Source organism: Jatropha curcas, chromosome 9, assembly GCF_041381405.1.
Source record: "Jatropha curcas cultivar XTBG-Jc1 chromosome 9, XTBG_Jcur_1.0, whole genome shotgun sequence".
NCBI classification, from domain to species: Eukaryota; Viridiplantae; Streptophyta; class Magnoliopsida; order Malpighiales; family Euphorbiaceae; genus Jatropha; species Jatropha curcas.
The window spans coordinates 20024654-20040948 of record NC_143159.1 but is presented as its reverse complement, the minus strand read 5'-3'; the positions used below and the strand labels follow the sequence as shown (position 1 = coordinate 20040948).

Sequence of the window (16295 nt, the reverse complement as noted above, 5' to 3'; positions counted from 1 at the left end):
TGAACCTCAACTATGTATTGTACGCCAGTCTAGACCGTTCCATGGCCTATTTTCCCGACAGGATTAGCCGTCAATATGGAACAATTCAGCGTGTTCCCAGGATCCATAACTTTGAGAGCGGTCAAATAACACTGCATCTGCTGACCAATTTGGCTGACCGTTGGAGAAACCGAAACACCAGATACCTAGGTGAAGGAGTGATGCAGGACACTGTGACACCTGAGTATGTGAACTGGTTTTTTACTCCATGATGACGTTAGGTTCTTGCAAGGATCGGTATCTGATGGTAGCCCTTACTGAAATAAATGTTGTTATTGCTTTCTCTGTCTTCTTTTGAGCTCGAGCTTTGAGCTGCTATTTAATGTATCTGCTTTCTTTGAATTAATGAATTCGCTGATTCTGTCTTTATTACTTCCTGCACACATGAACAATGAAAAACAACAAAACTTTTCTTTCGAAATTATTTGTCGTGTTAGTTATTCGGGCCTCCTGCCCTTGGGTTAATAAATGAAAACTCAATAAAGTAAAATTATTCTGTAAACACAGGAACTTATGTTTGTGAACAATAAAGAATGAAGTGACTGTTTTATAACCTGCACAAATCAACAATAACAAATGTAACTCCTCTATGTATGCATGAACTAATACAAGTGCTAAGGTTTATTCATGGTTTTGTTGATCCTTCTAGGGAAATCGCTGAGAAAATGGTACTCGTTCCTCTGATCAATGTCTCTTCTCTCTTTTTTTTTTTAAGATTCAATGTTTAGGCAGGAGCAATGGCCAGGACACTTCACACCAAGTGAGTCGATCTTTGTTTAAATAAACAGAGAGGAAAGTCTTGCATTCTTCGACCGTAATACCAGGACAAAAACAAAGATTTTGAAAACCCAAATTCTTTATTAATCTTACTTCTTTTCAACATCATACGGAAGTAAAGAAAGTTTATTCTAATACAACGGTCATTTGTTTTAACTACTTGATTTCCTATTCTCCTTCAAGTTAAGTTGATGGCATTGATCAATCAGTCACTAATCTGTCACGAACGCATGGCATGAATTCTGCATTTAAGCTAAGCACCATGCGCCAATCCTAAGATTTTACTATTATTTTGCATTTTTTTTTTACATGCTCTAACTTTTGCCTAGGCCGCCCTTGCGGGTTTTCAACCTAGCGAGCTCATTTCTTGCCTAAGTCGCCCTCTTCGGGTTTTCAACTCAGCGTTTTTTTTTAATTTTTTTTTATTTTTTTGAAATCATCATTTTAGACATAGAATCTTTTCATTTGGTCTTGATTGACGATTCGCTTGACAGGCTCTCCTTCCATAGTGACTAATTCAGCAGTGCCTTTAGGTAGCAATTTCTGAATTCTGAACGGCCCGTGCCAGTTGGGTTTGAATTTCCCGCCAGGATGATGTTGGGCTTCATGATCCAATAACCTGATTAACACCAAATCTCCGTTCTTTAAAGCCCTTGGATGTACCCGCTTGTTGTAGAAATGAGCAATCCTCCTTTTTCTCATCTGATCCTGGAATCGAGCATTCAGTCTTCTTCCGTCTAAGAGTGCCAGATCTTCATACCTCTTCTTGACCCATTCCTCTTCGGTCAGACCAGCTTCTACCAAAACCCTGAGAGACTTCTTTTCGAGCTCTACCGGTAACACTGCCTCCATCCCGTATACCAATTCAAAGGGGGACGCTCCATTTACTGCTTTGAAGGTAGTGCGATGCCCCCAGAGCGCGAAAGGAAGTTTCTCGGCCCAGCTTCTATACCTTTCACACATCTTCGACAGGATTCTCTTGATCTCCTTATTTGCAGCTTCTATTGCGCCATTAGCCTGAGGGCGATAAGGAGAAGAATGGTGATGCTCAACCTTGTATCTATAAAGCAATTGGCCAACTTCTGCTTGAAAATGAGAACCATTATCTGTAAGTATGTGATGGGGAACACCATAGCGACAGAAAATGTTCTGTTCAATAAACTTTGCCACATACTTGGCAGTTAAAATCCTGTAAGACTGAGCTTCGATCCATCTAGAGAAGTAGTCAACTACAACCAATATATACTGATGACCATTGGATGCTGCAGGTGAAATTTTACCGATGACGTCTATGCCCCATGCAGAAAAAGGCCATGAAGGAGTTGTTGGATGGAGTTCAACAGCAGGTAAGTGGCTTCTATTGTCATGATATTGACAAGCTTTGCAACGGCGCACATATTGGACACAATCGCCTTCCATTTTCATCCAAAAATAACCTTGCCTCATGATTTTTCTTGCTAAACTCATACCGCTTAGATGAGTACCACAGACTCCTTCATGAACTTTTCTCATTATGTCCTCTCCTTCTGTCTTGCTCACACATCGCAACAACACTCTGTGAACCCCTCCCCAAAATGTCATAGGCATGTGAATGCATGTGACTAAAGGAAGAAATGCACGTGAATGTATGAGTCGCCACCTTGTTTAATTGTTTTAGGGTAAACTAGGAAAAACCCTAAGTGACTCCAATTTTAATTAACCTAGTTACTAGATTAATTAGCCCAATGTCTAAGGCAAGGTCTTCGAACCCGAGGTGGATCCCGAGACTATGTCATGCTGATGAAACTAACCTAAGAATGAATGTTTTGCAAGGAAGATGAAATAATTTAGACCAATGAAAAAGATGTTTATGTGATTCGACTTGCCGCCCGGGGTTAGATCCCGAACGTGCCTACGTACTTCCGTTTGAATGGAAGATCAAAGTCAACGTAGTTCGATAGGCCTCTTTTAGAGGGCTTTGAATGGGATGCTTTATGCATGAGTGTGTGTATGCTTTGTGCATTTTGTTTAGGCATTTTCCCAAAAAGGTTGAAGGATTTAGGCACTTGGTGCCAAAATGTTGATTTTGAGGCTTTTAGCCAAAAGAATTTAATTTGGGCTTATTCTTGCCAAAAGATTGATTTTTAAGGCATTTGTGCCAAACGAATTGTTTTAAGGCTTTTAAAGCCAAAATATTGGTTTAGGCAATTAATTTGCCAAATGATGCTAATTGGGCGATTGTCGCCAAAGTTGATTGATTTAAGGCAGTTTATTTGCTAAAAAAAATTGTTTGAAGGCTTTTAGCCAAAGAAATTTAATTTAAGCGATTTGTCGCTAAAAAGGTTAATCTTCACTTATAGGCAATTTGTTTGCCTAAAGTGATTAATTAAATTGAAATATAGGCAATTTATTGCCATAATAAAAAAAAGTGTTTAATTAGGGCCTTTTAGTCACAATTATTGATTAATTAGACTTAAGCCAAAACTTGTTCGAAATAAAGGCAATTTCACCATAGTTATTGATTAACTAGGCTTTTAGCCAATATTGTCGAATTTAAACTTTAATACCACGATCATTAATTAACCGGGCATTTAGCTTAAATTTATTTAATTGAGGCAATTTATTTGCCTAGTTAATGGTATGAATGCATTTATGCAGTTATAGAATTTAAGAGGAGTAGAAAAGAAGCATGCATGAAATGCTAAAATTAAAAAAAAAACAGAGTTTAGTTTTGCGTACCTGATTTAGTCGACGGCCACTTCTTAACTCCAGGTTAAGCTCCTCGTTAAGGGAAATTAATTAATTTAATTTTAATGACCACTTAACAAAGAAAGAAAGCAATAAAAGCTAAATTAAAATGCAAAAAAGCAGTAAAGAATTCGCAAGGAGCGAGAGGGAGAAGGAGCGTCCGTCAACACAGACTGAGTGAGGAAAAAAGGAGGCCCGAGGCCTGTATTTATAGGCGCAAAACGGACTGTTTCCGGTGGCTGGGTCGCCGGATGGACCGCCGGCTCGGCGGCCCGCCCGGCGGCCGGGCCGCCAAGTCTCGGCGGCCGGGCCGCCGGCTGAGCCGCCGGATCGGCGGCCCTCCCGGCGGCCGGGCCGCCGGGTCTCGGCGGCCGGGCCGCCGGGTCTCAGCGGTCGGGCCGCCGGTTCGTCGGCGGCCTGCCCGGCGGCTGGGCCGCCGGGATGGGCCGCCGGCTCGGCGGCTGGGCCGCCGACTCGGCGGCCTTCCCGCAGCCAAGCGCCGGTCTTTCGGCGGCTGGGCCGCCGGGTCTCGGCGGCCCGCCCGGCGGCCGGGCCGCCGGCTCGGCGGCCTTCCCGCAGCCAAGCGCCGGTCTTTCGGCGGCTGGGCCGCCGGGTCGGCGGCCTTCCCGGCGGCTGAGCCGCCGGGATGGGCCGCCGGCTCGGTGGCTGGCTCCGGTGGCTGAGCCACCGGGGCAGGCAGGTTTATTCCGGGGGCTTTTCCGGGAGTTCCGGACCTCCAAAAAATATTCCGAGACCAGTTCCGAGATCCTCGTAATTTTCCGGACGTTTCAAGTACCATATTGGCATATTTCCGATGAACTTTCCGAAAGGCCTCCGGTCCGGCCGGACTGTTCGCAGTCCGGAAGAAAACAGGCTTTTGAGCCTCAAAATTTGAGTGTTCACAGTTGCCCCCCACCGGCAACCATAAAAATGATTTATGGGCGTCGGTGGTTGTTTGAAGACCAAATTTTAGAGGCGAAAATCAGACGCGTCCGGAAGACCTGCCTTTTAGCCTTTTCCTTATAAATAGCTTAAGAATTCATTTTTCATTCATTCCAAACTTTCAAAAAAAACAAAGAGCTTCTCCAATTCTCTCAACTTTCTCACCATGGCAGGCTATAGCAGTGATGAAGACCTTCTGGAGTCTCTGGGGATCTCCCTTGATGATGCCAATCTGGCGGTGGAAGCTGATACCCACGCCTCCGTGACCGGCATCTTTGCCCAGGTAAGCTCATTTCTCATTTATTTATTTGGGCCTTGGGCCAAAATGTGAATTTTTATTGGGCCTTAGGCCAAATGTGAATTTTTTGTTGGGCCTTAGGCCAAATTGTGATTTTTTGGGCCTTAGGCCAAAATTGTAATTTTTTGCTCATTATGTTTATCAGTATGCATGCTAGGAAAGCACTAAGATATTACCCTTAGTAAGGAACCGAGGAGTAACTCTTAGGTCATTTTACCTTTTAGGATTGCCGTATTAAGTTGGATGTCGGCGAGAGTTCAATAGCTGGAATTCCGCCCGAAATTCTTGATTACAGCCACCCGGTGGGTGCAATTATCCGCCCGTCTTATCTGGGTTATCTAAGACACCTTGACATGGCTCGGAACAATCACAAGGAATTATTGGGTGCTTTGGCCGAGAGGTGGTGGGACACTACCAACACCTTCCACTTTTCTTGGGGCGAGCTGACAATGACTCCTACGGATTTTTCTGTGATTTCCGGGATCCCTTTCGGAGTTCGACCGATTGAGCTGTATGATGATTGGAGGTCTGAGATCTCCTCTGACCGAATGTTGGAGTTGATTGGGCTGGACCTGCCCCGGATTGTCGAGCCTGGCACGGTTTCTCCCGCGTTGAGCATTTCTAGGCGCTGGTTATCCCTCCAGGCCCCTGACATCTATGCTAGATTTGGGCGGGGAGAGTTGACGGCTACTCAGGTAGCCAGATTTACCTTGCTGCTATTATTTGCTTCGACCTTCTGGTCCAACAGAAAAGAGAGATTTAACCCCTCTATCTTGAAGAGTTTGGAGAATCTGGCCCATTTAAAGGAGTATGACTGGGCTGGTGCTATTCTGAGCCGCACGTATGATGATATGTGTGCTCTGAGTCGAGGTCACTGCAAACTCAGCGGAACTTACTACTTCTGGGAGGTAATGTAAGGAACATTCTCCTTTTCCTACATCTGGATTTTTCTTTTTTCACTGACTCTTCTTTTTTTTTTTTCTTTCTTCTTTTACACAGACTTGGGCATTCGAATACTTTCCTTACACTCGCCCCGAGCTGCTTCAGCCTGACCTTGAATTGGGGCTGGCACCTTTGGCTTGGAGATGGTACAAATCACGTCTTCACGCTGTTCGGCGCAAGAAATCGCTGAAGGAACTGAGAGCCTTCTTTGATACATGCTCTTTGGAACTGGTATGTGCTTTAATGATTTTAGATATGTTAAATAAAAATGATTTATTAACATAAAAATCTTGTAGGCTGAAGTGGGGCCAATGACTGCCCGTCTACAGAGCTGGATTCAGGCTGATTCTGGCTTCCAGCGGTCAGACACTTTGACTCAGCGGAGGGTGGTTCTGTCGCATCCATTCTTACGCCGATATTACTTGGGCGAAAGAGTGGACATCCAAATAAGAGGCTGCCGTTCTGTCCCTTATCCCCCTCCCACTGACATGCGAGCGGGCAAACAGATGGTGCTCACTGCTACTCATACCGAGGGCATTCCATACTTGGAATTCGTTATGGAGGGAGATTATGATGAATTCTGCCGCATTACTTTAATGCAGCCCATTGGATCTCGTCTTGATGATTTCCAAGGACCGGCTCCTTCTCAGCCGTTCGGCACTCGTTCTTCCCGAGCTTCGGGTCCTTCAACTAGGACTCCAAGGAGGAGGCCTGTGACTGATCCTACTTCTTCTACTCCGGTTGGGGGTTCTTCGCAGGCCGGGCCTAGCCGACCGGCAGGCCCTTCTAGGGCTCCTCGGGCCATTCTGGAGGCTACCGGGCCGCTTCATCCGGATCTGGTTAATCTCCGCCTACCCTACAGTATTTCCCACTTTGTACCCGACGGCCCTCCAGCTACTCGAGAAGTCTCCCTGGAGGGTGTGGATCGCCTGGCTCTTCCTTCCGAGGACATTACTGAGGTAAAACCTGATACATCTCTCACAAAAAGGATTTGTAAGAGCTTTGATATTGACTCGTGTCTTTCTCTGTATAACTTTCAGGTTCCTGTCGGGTTGGTTAATCAGATGATGGAGCTGATTCTTGGATTGCAGCAAGAAGTGGCTGTGGCCTGGACTCAGATGGCCTTTGATGATCAGAGGAGGAGGAGGCCCCGCCGCTGATAGCTTCTGCTCTACCTTTTTATTGCTGTACTGAACTTTTGTCTGTACCTGCACTTGATATGTATCTTGTACTGAACTTTTGTACCTGCACTTGATATGTATCTTGTACTGAGCTTTATCTGTACCTGCACTTGATCAGTACTAACAAAACTTGACAAAAAAAAAAAAAAACATGTATGCATGGTTTATTAGGTCTGAGAGGAAAAGAGAGAAAAAACAAAAAGGATTTTATTTCAGTTTCTCTCTCTTTTTTTTTTTTTTTTTTTTTTTTTTTTTGGGGCCGGCGGCTGGCCGCCGGGTGGGGCCGCCGGCTCGGCGGCCGGTTTCGGCGGCTGGCCGCCGGGCTGGGCCGCTGGGCCGCCGTTCCGGGCCGCCGGCTCGGTCGCTGACTCGGCGGTCGGGCCGCCGGGTCGAGCCACCGGCTCGGCGGCTGGGTCGCTGACTCGGTGGTCGGGCCGCCGGGTCGAGCCACCGGCTCGGCGGCTGGGCCGCCGGGCCGGGCCACCGACTCTGAATTTCCTTCTATAAAAGCTGGATTTCAGCCCCTTTTTTTTCTCTTCTCGAATTCTGTGCCAGAAAAAGTCCAATTTCGGTCAGTTTTTATTATTTTTTTTTATTTTTTATTATTATATTTTTTTTATTTTTATTTTTATTTTTCAGTCTTTCATTATTTTTATTTATTTATCATTTTTCTTTTTTAGGAAAGATAACATAAAACAAGAAAGAAAAGAACAATGAATCCCTTCTATAACCATAGCATGCACAGCTGGACTAGGAGTCTCTCCAAAGTTGAAAAGATCAATCTGGGGAGGTACGGTCTTTCTCCTGCCATTACTCTCAGAGGTGTGGTAATTGATTGGGATTTTTTGAGGGCCTGCATTAGATTTTGGGACCCCGAGGCCCACGTTTTCCGGTTCGGGGCCATGATGGAAGAGATGTGCCCTCTTTTTGAGGAGTTTTGTGCCATTGTGGGATGTGACCCTAATGCCCCTTTGGTCAGGCATGAGATAAAAGCTGGGTATATTAGATCGTTTGAGACCCTGTTTCGATTCAGCCGGCCCCAAGCTAGAGCTATGATCGTTAATGACCAGAAAGCGATCCTGCTGCCCCTGATTGATGAGTTCTCAGAGGCTCAACCAGATGACCCAAACCGGATGAGGCTGAGGATGCGGGCTTTAGTTTTCTGTTTGTTGGCTGGCTTCTTGTTTAACCGGGATCCAGGCTTCGGGGATCTGCGCCTTTGTCCCATGGTTTGGCAAATGGAAGACATGGGTTGCATCGGTGGTCTCGTACTGGCAGAGACTATTAGGAGCCTCGACAGGGCTGCTTTAGGGTTTGAGGAATGGACAGTCTCTCCCATCATTCTCCAGGTATTTCCCTTTACTACCTTTCCCATTTCCTTTTCCTTTTATTATTTCATTGTAATAGAAAGGATCCATTACTCAGGTATGGTTGAGGGACCATCTCCAAGTGGTTGCCGCTCCTACTCTTTTACCCTACAATCCTTCTCAGTATCGTACCCGGAGGATCTTAATCACACGCCCTTCTACTGATGCATGGACTTCATGGCTGATTGAGTTGGGCCCCGATGAGATATTGTGGTTCGTTCCTTGGTACAATGTTACCCGTTTCATCCAGGTCAGCTTTCGCCATTCTCGGGTTTATCTTCTGGGCCTCACCCATTGTACTTGGTACTGCGCTTTGCGCGTTTTAAGACAAATGGGGATAGATCAAACTGTTCCGGTTATAGATGATTTTTCAGCTGATTCGGCCATCACTCCAGGTGTTACCCGAGCTGTCCTTAGGGCTTGGGTAAGAGATCATCAAATGGTTAGGCCTTTGCCTAACCCTGCCAGTGTTCAGACTTCTCCTGAGTATCGGGCTTGGTTTATTACTACTGTCTGGCCAATTGAGAGACCAAGGAGGACTGCACTGCTGAGCGTACTCGAAGGTTGGGTTCAGGCTGATGCTGAGGATGAGGTTGGGACTGGTGAGGAGATTATGTTGGCTCCTCGGACCGGCGAGGCTGGGCAGATAGGAGACTCAGAGGATGCCGCCCCGCGGAGGCGACGAGATGCCTAGACTTCTACAGGCTTTTTGGACTTTCATTGTTGTTTGATCTTTATTTGGGATTTTGGATTTTTGGATGTATGTTTTATACTTTTGTCTTGGACTTAGCTTTATTTTGGATTCCTTCATTTTCTTGACTTTATTGCTTAAATTGAGAATGTTGTTTAGCTTTCCAAGCATTTTCCAACTTTATTTATTTAAGCTCTAATTTTTGCCTAAACCGCCCTTTCGGGTTTTCAGCTTAGCGAGCTACCCACTTTTGCCTAAGCTGCCCTTTCGGGTTTTCAGCTTAGCGGGCCCCGACTTTTGCCTAAGTCGCCCTTTCGGGTTTTCAACTTAGCGGGTTTTTTCTTATTTTCCTTTTTCTTTTTTTTTTTTTTGGCAAAGAAGCATGAAATTTGTGAAATGACGATTTTTTTTTACTAATGCTTAGACCGCACCCAATGAGGGTTGCCTACATATCTCCGATATATAATTTCTTTTTTCCAAAGAGAATCAGGCCTAATGTAGTTCATTTACATCATGCAATGATTACACATAATATCTTTTCAACTGATCTAAATTACATGGATTTGTAAATTCCAAACCATCTAAATCAGTCAAGACGACGGCTCCGCCGGATAATATCTTCTTCAACACATAGGGCCCGGCCCAATGAGGACGGAACTTCCCACGTGGGTCTATGATTGGCTGTCTAATTTCTTTCAGAACCAAACAACCTTCTTCGAGTTTCCGATTTTTAACCTTTTTATTAAAATGCCGCGCTATTCTCCTTTGATAAACTTGAGTCTGGTGGATTGCTCGCAATCGCTTTTCGTCCATACCCAAGAGTTGCATATGATAATTCTCGGCCCAATCTGCTTCGCTGATCTGGCTTTCTCGGATAATTCTTGCCGACTGAACTTCCAGCTCAATAGGCAGCACTGCTTCCATACCATACACTAAGGAATACAGGGTTGCCCCGGTGGGCGCTCTGATGGAGGTCCTGTATCCCCACAAGGCAAATGGTAACTGTTCGTGCCATGCCCTATGCTTCTGCACCGTCTTCTGCAAAATGACTTTTATGGCCTTGTTTGCAGCCTCAACAGCCCCGTTTGTTTGTGGACGGTAGGGAGAGGATTTATGATGCTGGATCTTCTTTCGCTTCAGCAGGTCTGAAAACTCGTTTTGAAAATGAGATCCATTATCAGTGATAATCTCGAATGGTGTTCCATACCGACAAAGGATGTTGGTACGAACGAACTGTGCTGCCTTCTTGGCATTCAAAACCGAATAGGAGGCTGCCTCGATCCACTTTGTGAAATAATCAACAGCAACCAGGATAAATTGGTGGCCATTAGAGGCCTTCGGATGGATCTTTCCAATTATGTCTATGCCCCAAGTTGCGAAAGGCCATGGCGAGGCTATGGGATTCAGATTGATCGGAGGCTGCCTTTGCAGTTTAGCGAAGATTTGACACTCGTGGCATTTCCGTGTGTGCCTCACACAATCTTCGTTCATAGTTGACCAGTAATAACCCAGGTTCATAATTTTCCGAGCCAGGGCCATCCCATGCATGTGTGGACCAGATTCCCCATTATGTAAGGAATCCATGATGGTTTGAGCCTCTTCTTCGTCTACGCACTTCAGGTGCAAGCCATTCCAACTTCTTTTGTACAGAATTCCCTCAGTAAGGAAATATCCAGATGCTAACTGTCTCAATGTCCGTTGATCAGTTTTAGTGGATCCCTCCGGATAGGCTTCACTCTGAAGATAATTCTGTATATCCCAGTACCAAGGCTTGTCATCCATCAAATTCATAACGTGTGCTGGCTGTTTCTGTAGCCGGACTGTCAGAGGTCGAATGACTTGGTCTCCCTCTACATTAACCATGGAGGCCAAAGTAGCTAGGGCATCGGCAAACTGATTCTTGGCTCGCGGCAGGTAGTGGAACGATAACTCTTCAAACTGTTGAGCCAATTCGTCCAAACGTTGTAGGTAAGGAACCAAACGTTCTTCTTTAATCTTCCATTTCCTTAGGGCTTGGGAGACTATTAGGTTGGAATCTCCGAAAACCCTGAGGAATTTTATTCCCTTTTCAAGGGCCGCTTCTAACCCCTTGATGCAAGCTTCATATTCGGCTTCGTTGTTGGTGCAAGCGAAATCTAGTTTAACTGCAATTGGGATGTATTCTCCACAAGGAGTTTTGAATACAACTCCAACCCCATTTCCATGATAGTTCGAAGCTCCATCGAAGTACATCTCCCAGGCTTCGCTTTCCAAGCTTAACAAGTCCTCATCGGGAAATTCCACCTCCGGCATTTGGTCTTCGATCGGTAATTCCGCTAATTGATCAGCTAAAGCTCCGCCCTTCACTGCCTTTCTTTGTACAAATTTCAGGTCATAGGCTGCGAGCACTGACACCCACTTAGCCATCTTACAGTCTAGAACCGGCCTCTCCATAAGGAATTTCAAGGGGTTCGATTCAGAAATAACATGCGTAGTGTAAGATGAGAGGTAATGCTGCAGCTTTGTACATGCCCAGACCAGAGCCAAACACAGCTTCTCTATTTTATTATATTTCAATTCGTATTCTAGCATCCTCTTGCTGAGGTAATACACGGCATTTTCTACCCTTGTATCTTCTGCTTGCTGAGCTAACATTGCACCCATAGCTTCCTCTGTCACTGATAGGTACAATAGCAAAGGCTTTCCTAGCCTTGGTGGTTGTAAAACAGGTGGGGATAGCAGGTATTGCTTGACTTGATCAAAAGCTTTCTGACAATCCTCGTTCCATTTGACCGCTACTCCTTTCCTGAGTAGTTTGAAAATAGGACCACAAGTATCAGCCAACTGATTGATGAACCGACTGATGTATTGTAGCCTACCCAGAAAACCTCGTACTTCCTTCTCGGTCCGTGGTGCTGGCATTCCTAAAATGGCCTTGGCTTTCGACGGATCAATTTCTATGCCCTTGTGACTGACCAAATGCCCCAGAAACACTCCAGATGTAGCTCCAAAGAGGCACTTTGCTGGATTGAGCTTTAGGTTGTACTTTCGAAGTCTAAAGAAGAACTTCTCAAGTGCTGTTGTATGTTCTTCAGTTGTTTTTGATTTAACCACCATATCATCCACATACACTTCTACCTCTTTGTGAATCATATCGTGGAAGATGGTCGTTGCCATTCTTTGGTAAGTTGCCCCGGCATTTTTGAGCCCAAAAGGCATAACCCTGTAACAGTAAGTTCCCCATTCTGTGATGAATGCCGTCTTCTCTTTGTCTGGCGGATGCATCATTATTTGGTTATATCCAACTGCGAGATCAGTCAAGGAGACCATCTCATGTCCAGCCATTCGGTCCACCAATAGATCGATATGTGGCAGGGGAAAATCGTCCTTCGGACATGCTTTGTTCAAGTCCCGGTAATCCACACACATTCGCACCTTTCCATCCTTCTTAGGAACCGGCACTATGTTTGCTAACCAAGTCGGGTAGGCAATGGGTTCTATGAACTTGTTTTCCAATTGCTTAGCTACTTCCTCCTTGATCTTTAAGGACCACTCCGTCTTTAGCCTCCTTAGCTTTTGCTTCACTGGCTTAGCCTCTGGATATACTGGAATTTTGTGCACCACTATTGCTGGGTCAATTCCCGTGATGTCACTTGCCCTCCACATAAAACAATCAGCAAATTTCTTCAAACATTCACTGACCTGTTCCCTGTTCATGCAATCAGATGCAATGTATGTGTGTTCATTTTCTTCTTTGCCGATTATTATTTTTACTTTTTCATTTTTTACTTCATTTATCTGATTATTTTTGCTTGGAAATGCTTGGAAAAATAAACACACGGGGTAATCAAGAATTTGCAGGCCTTTATTACATATGACGGAATCGTCTTCAAAGGTTACATCAAATTTGACATCTGGATCTTCTAGATCCGACACTGACGACTCAGAAGTGGAACTGGTTCTTGACTCGGTTTCCGACTCAGATTCAGACTCAATACAGGACTTGACAACGGACTCTGGTGCTAGGTTTGACTCGGGAAGGGGTTTATCAGCAGTGCGCTCCTCCTCGATGTACCAATTGGTAAGAGGCCCTCTGTTCGGCTTGATCAGGCTGAGCAGATCTTGATTCCCGTCATTTCCTGTGATGACTGCAACCTCATCAAAGAGACTAGGCTGCATGAAGTCTTCGATTTCCAGTTTAGTGATGGTTTCGGGCCCGTTGCCCCAGACATCGGCAAATACTTCTAACCCAGGCAGCATCTTCTTAGCAGTCGGGCAGGGGAATGGCTCCGGGAAGCCACAATAAGGAATTGTTTCTCCCGGTTTACAGAAATAGCTATTCAAAGTCAGATGATATGGCCGCATTTGTATGCCTCCCTTCTTCCTTCGCCTTATCCTTTCAGCGCGGTCTTCCTCGGTAGGCTCATAACCCAGTCCATAAGTTCCTTCATTTACCGGACATTCCCAGGCCTGCAGTACGGGGTATGTTTTTCCTGACCTTGCCATAATCATTCCTGGCAGGTAGGACATCTTCAGCATCAGAGGCACTATGCAGTTTATCTGTACTGTCCCGAAATCAAAGAGAATTCGAGAATTGGCAGGCTTTCCTTCTATGCATTGCACGGTGTCATACTGAAATCCTGAGAGAGGTAGGTTGGCAGTTTCAGGACTGACCTCAAAGAGAGGCTGGCCCTTTGGCTTTTTCAGCTGATTGTAGTCATCCCCTTGGATGGTGACAACTTTATCTTCATAGGGAAACTTGACCTTTTGGTGCAAGGACGAGGGTATTGCCTTGGTGTGGTGTATCCATGGTCTACCTAGAAGCAGATTAAAGCTGGTTGGTACATCAATTACCTGAAACGGAACTTCCATCACAGTTGGCCCAACTGTTAATTTCAGTGTGGCGACCCCCAATACTTCCCTCCGGGTACTGTCGTATGCTTTCACTATTTGATCTGATGGAGTGAAGTCTGTTTCCTCCAACCCTAAACAGCTGGCTACCCTTAGTGGACAGACATTCAGAGCTGACCCATTGTCAATGAGAACCATGGGCACCGTTTTGTCTCTGGTCTGGACTGTGACATACAGAGCATTATTATGACTGCCTCCCTCTTTAGGCAGGTCCTCATCAGAAAACCCGATGCTTTGTACTTTGGATGACTGGGTGAGGGTGGAGACTAGTACTTCAGGGCTAACCTCCACTGACGTCTGTAATTGGCTCAAAGCCTTGCAAAGAGCTTGGCGATGAGGAAAGGATGCTGCCAACAGTTCCCAGATTGATACCCTAGCTTGTGTCTTTTTCAATTGTAAGAGTACCGGGTCCTCTTTTGGCTCCTCTGCCTTCTGGTAGGGCTTGTTGTGGATTTTATCCAAAACCAGTGGCTCATACTGTCTCCCGCTTCTGGTAATAGCATCGACCTCTTCACTTAGGTCGTTCAGATCCAGGACACATATGTTATTCATCTCTAGGAACAGTTCGAAAGGATCGATCAGTTCCTGGTCATCTATAATAGCATTTACCCCATGATTTGGTAAGGGGTTAGTACTAATGTTTGGTTTACTTCTCGGGATGATTGAGCCATTGTCCACCAGATCTTGTATGCGGTTCCTAAGTGTCCAACACGCTTCAGTCTTATGCCCGTACCCCTGATGGTATTCACAGTATTCATCTGCTTTGTAATTCCTTGGTAAAGGATTTGGTGGGGGCCTTGCTTCCAAAGGCTTGATGTAATTTGCTTTGACAGCTTCTCGGAAAACCAAAAGGATTGGCATCCCGAGATCAGTGTATGTTCTTCTTGACTGGCTGCCATTTCTCATGTTCCCCACACGTAACGGGTTAGTGGGGGTAATGCTTGCCACTTCGTGGACTTTGCCAGCTTGGCTGGGTTTCTTGTACTTAGAGGTTCCTGTGTCGTCTTTCAGTTGCCCCATTTGGATCAGGTCTTCTACCTTCGTAGCAGTAGCAATGAGCGACTGAAACGTTGGCAAGTACTGGGTTTGTAACCGTTGTTGGTAGACAGGTTGCAGATTCTTTATTATTATGTCTACCTGTTCTTGTTCTGAAGGCCGGTTAATCATTTGGGCGGCCTTGGCCCTCCACCTCGTAAGGAACGAGGAAAAAGGTTCATTATTTTTCTGCTTAGTAGTCTCTAATTCCCTTCGGGTAACATCCACCTCCATGTTGTAGTGATACTGGGAATTAAATGCATTACAGATATCCTCCCAGGTCTTCATCTTAGACCGATCTAAGCTGACAAACCATCTCAATGCAGCACCGGTGAGAGATTGTTGGAACAACTGAGCAAGGAGCTCACTGCTCAATCCGAATGGGTTAAGGGCACCCACATACATCTTCAGGTGAGTTTTAGGACAAGTGGTTCCATCAAACTTGTCCATGTTGGGCATTTTGAACTTAGTTGGTAATCTGGCTTCAGGGAACAAAGACAAGGAGTCCATGTCCACCACTTCCTTATGGGTCTTGAGGGCAGTGATTGACCTTTCTAAAAGCTCTAGCTTCTCTCTCATTCTCTGAGCTTCCAGCTCAGAAGCAGTTTTGGAGGGTACGTCATCCAAGTTCAAGGCAGGGTTTGTAGGTTCAGCAGCAGCAGGACCCTGATTGGAAGCGGCAGGCCCACTTCCTCCGGCCGAGGCCCCATTTCCGTTACCATTACCATTCCCCAATTCAGCTATCAGGGCAGCCCTTTGAGCGGCCAATGCCTCATTCATTCTGGCCTCCATTCTAGCCTCCAGTTGTTCAATGAGGTTTTGGATGTCAGACAGTGATGCCATTGGTGAAGGTAAAATTGCAGGAGTCGTAGGTGTAACCGGTGTAGCTGGTGAAGCTGGTGAAGTTGGTGATAGCACTGTAGGTGTGATTGGCACTTGAGTAGGCACTCGGATTGTGGGCACCTGTAAGGATAAGGGTAGTTGGATTAGGTATAGTGTTTGGTGTATCATGGGAGTGATATGAGGTAGATTGACTCTTTGTCCAACTGTGCATGATTGAAGATAAAAGGTGTTTTCTGCTCTCTTTGTGTTTACCCAAATGTTTATGATATGCCATGAATGCGCACAACAACACACCATAATCTGTTTATGATATGATTTTCATCATTGGGTGCATACAGTCCTAAAGGATAGGTTCTATAGGCTATGACACAAATAGAGAATAGGCTTATAAAGGGACCCTTGAGCCTTGAGCATGGATATACCTAACCACATGTGAAACAAAGAGTTTCGCGTGGGTCCAACGGTACGCATGCCCATAGGCCATCCCCAAAAGGATTAGGGATGGTTTGCGGCAACAGGGAGGATGCTTTGGCTGTCCGTCGACATAATCAAGGAGACCTGCC

The 16295-nt window shown here is 45.5% G+C and overlaps 3 protein-coding genes across 3 annotated transcripts; all 3 read left to right on the top strand.

The window, feature by feature from the left end:
- Positions 1-4280: 4280 nt before the first annotated feature.
- Positions 4281-5700, top strand: LOC149493750 (protein MAINTENANCE OF MERISTEMS-like). The gene is made up of 2 exons (XM_089726329.1): positions 4281-4768; positions 5008-5700. The coding sequence occupies exons 1-2, from the start codon at positions 4652-4654 to the stop codon at positions 5698-5700; spliced, it is 810 nt and encodes a 269-aa protein (XP_089582455.1). The 5' UTR covers positions 4281-4651.
- A 99-nt stretch (positions 5701-5799) lies between these two features.
- On the top strand, positions 5800-7041 carry LOC149493749 (uncharacterized). Its single transcript, XM_089726398.1, has 2 exons — positions 5800-6684; positions 6766-7041. The coding sequence occupies exons 1-2, from the start codon at positions 6037-6039 to the stop codon at positions 6883-6885; spliced, it is 768 nt and encodes a 255-aa protein (XP_089582524.1). The 5' UTR covers positions 5800-6036; the 3' UTR covers positions 6886-7041.
- A 404-nt stretch (positions 7042-7445) lies between these two features.
- LOC149493748 (uncharacterized) lies at positions 7446-11914 on the top strand. The gene is made up of 3 exons (XM_089726328.1): positions 7446-8255; positions 8332-8771; positions 11818-11914. Exons 1-3 carry the CDS (start codon positions 7620-7622, stop codon positions 11912-11914), a joined length of 1173 nt encoding a protein of 390 aa, XP_089582454.1. The 5' UTR covers positions 7446-7619.
- The last annotated feature ends 4381 nt before the right edge of the window (positions 11915-16295 follow it).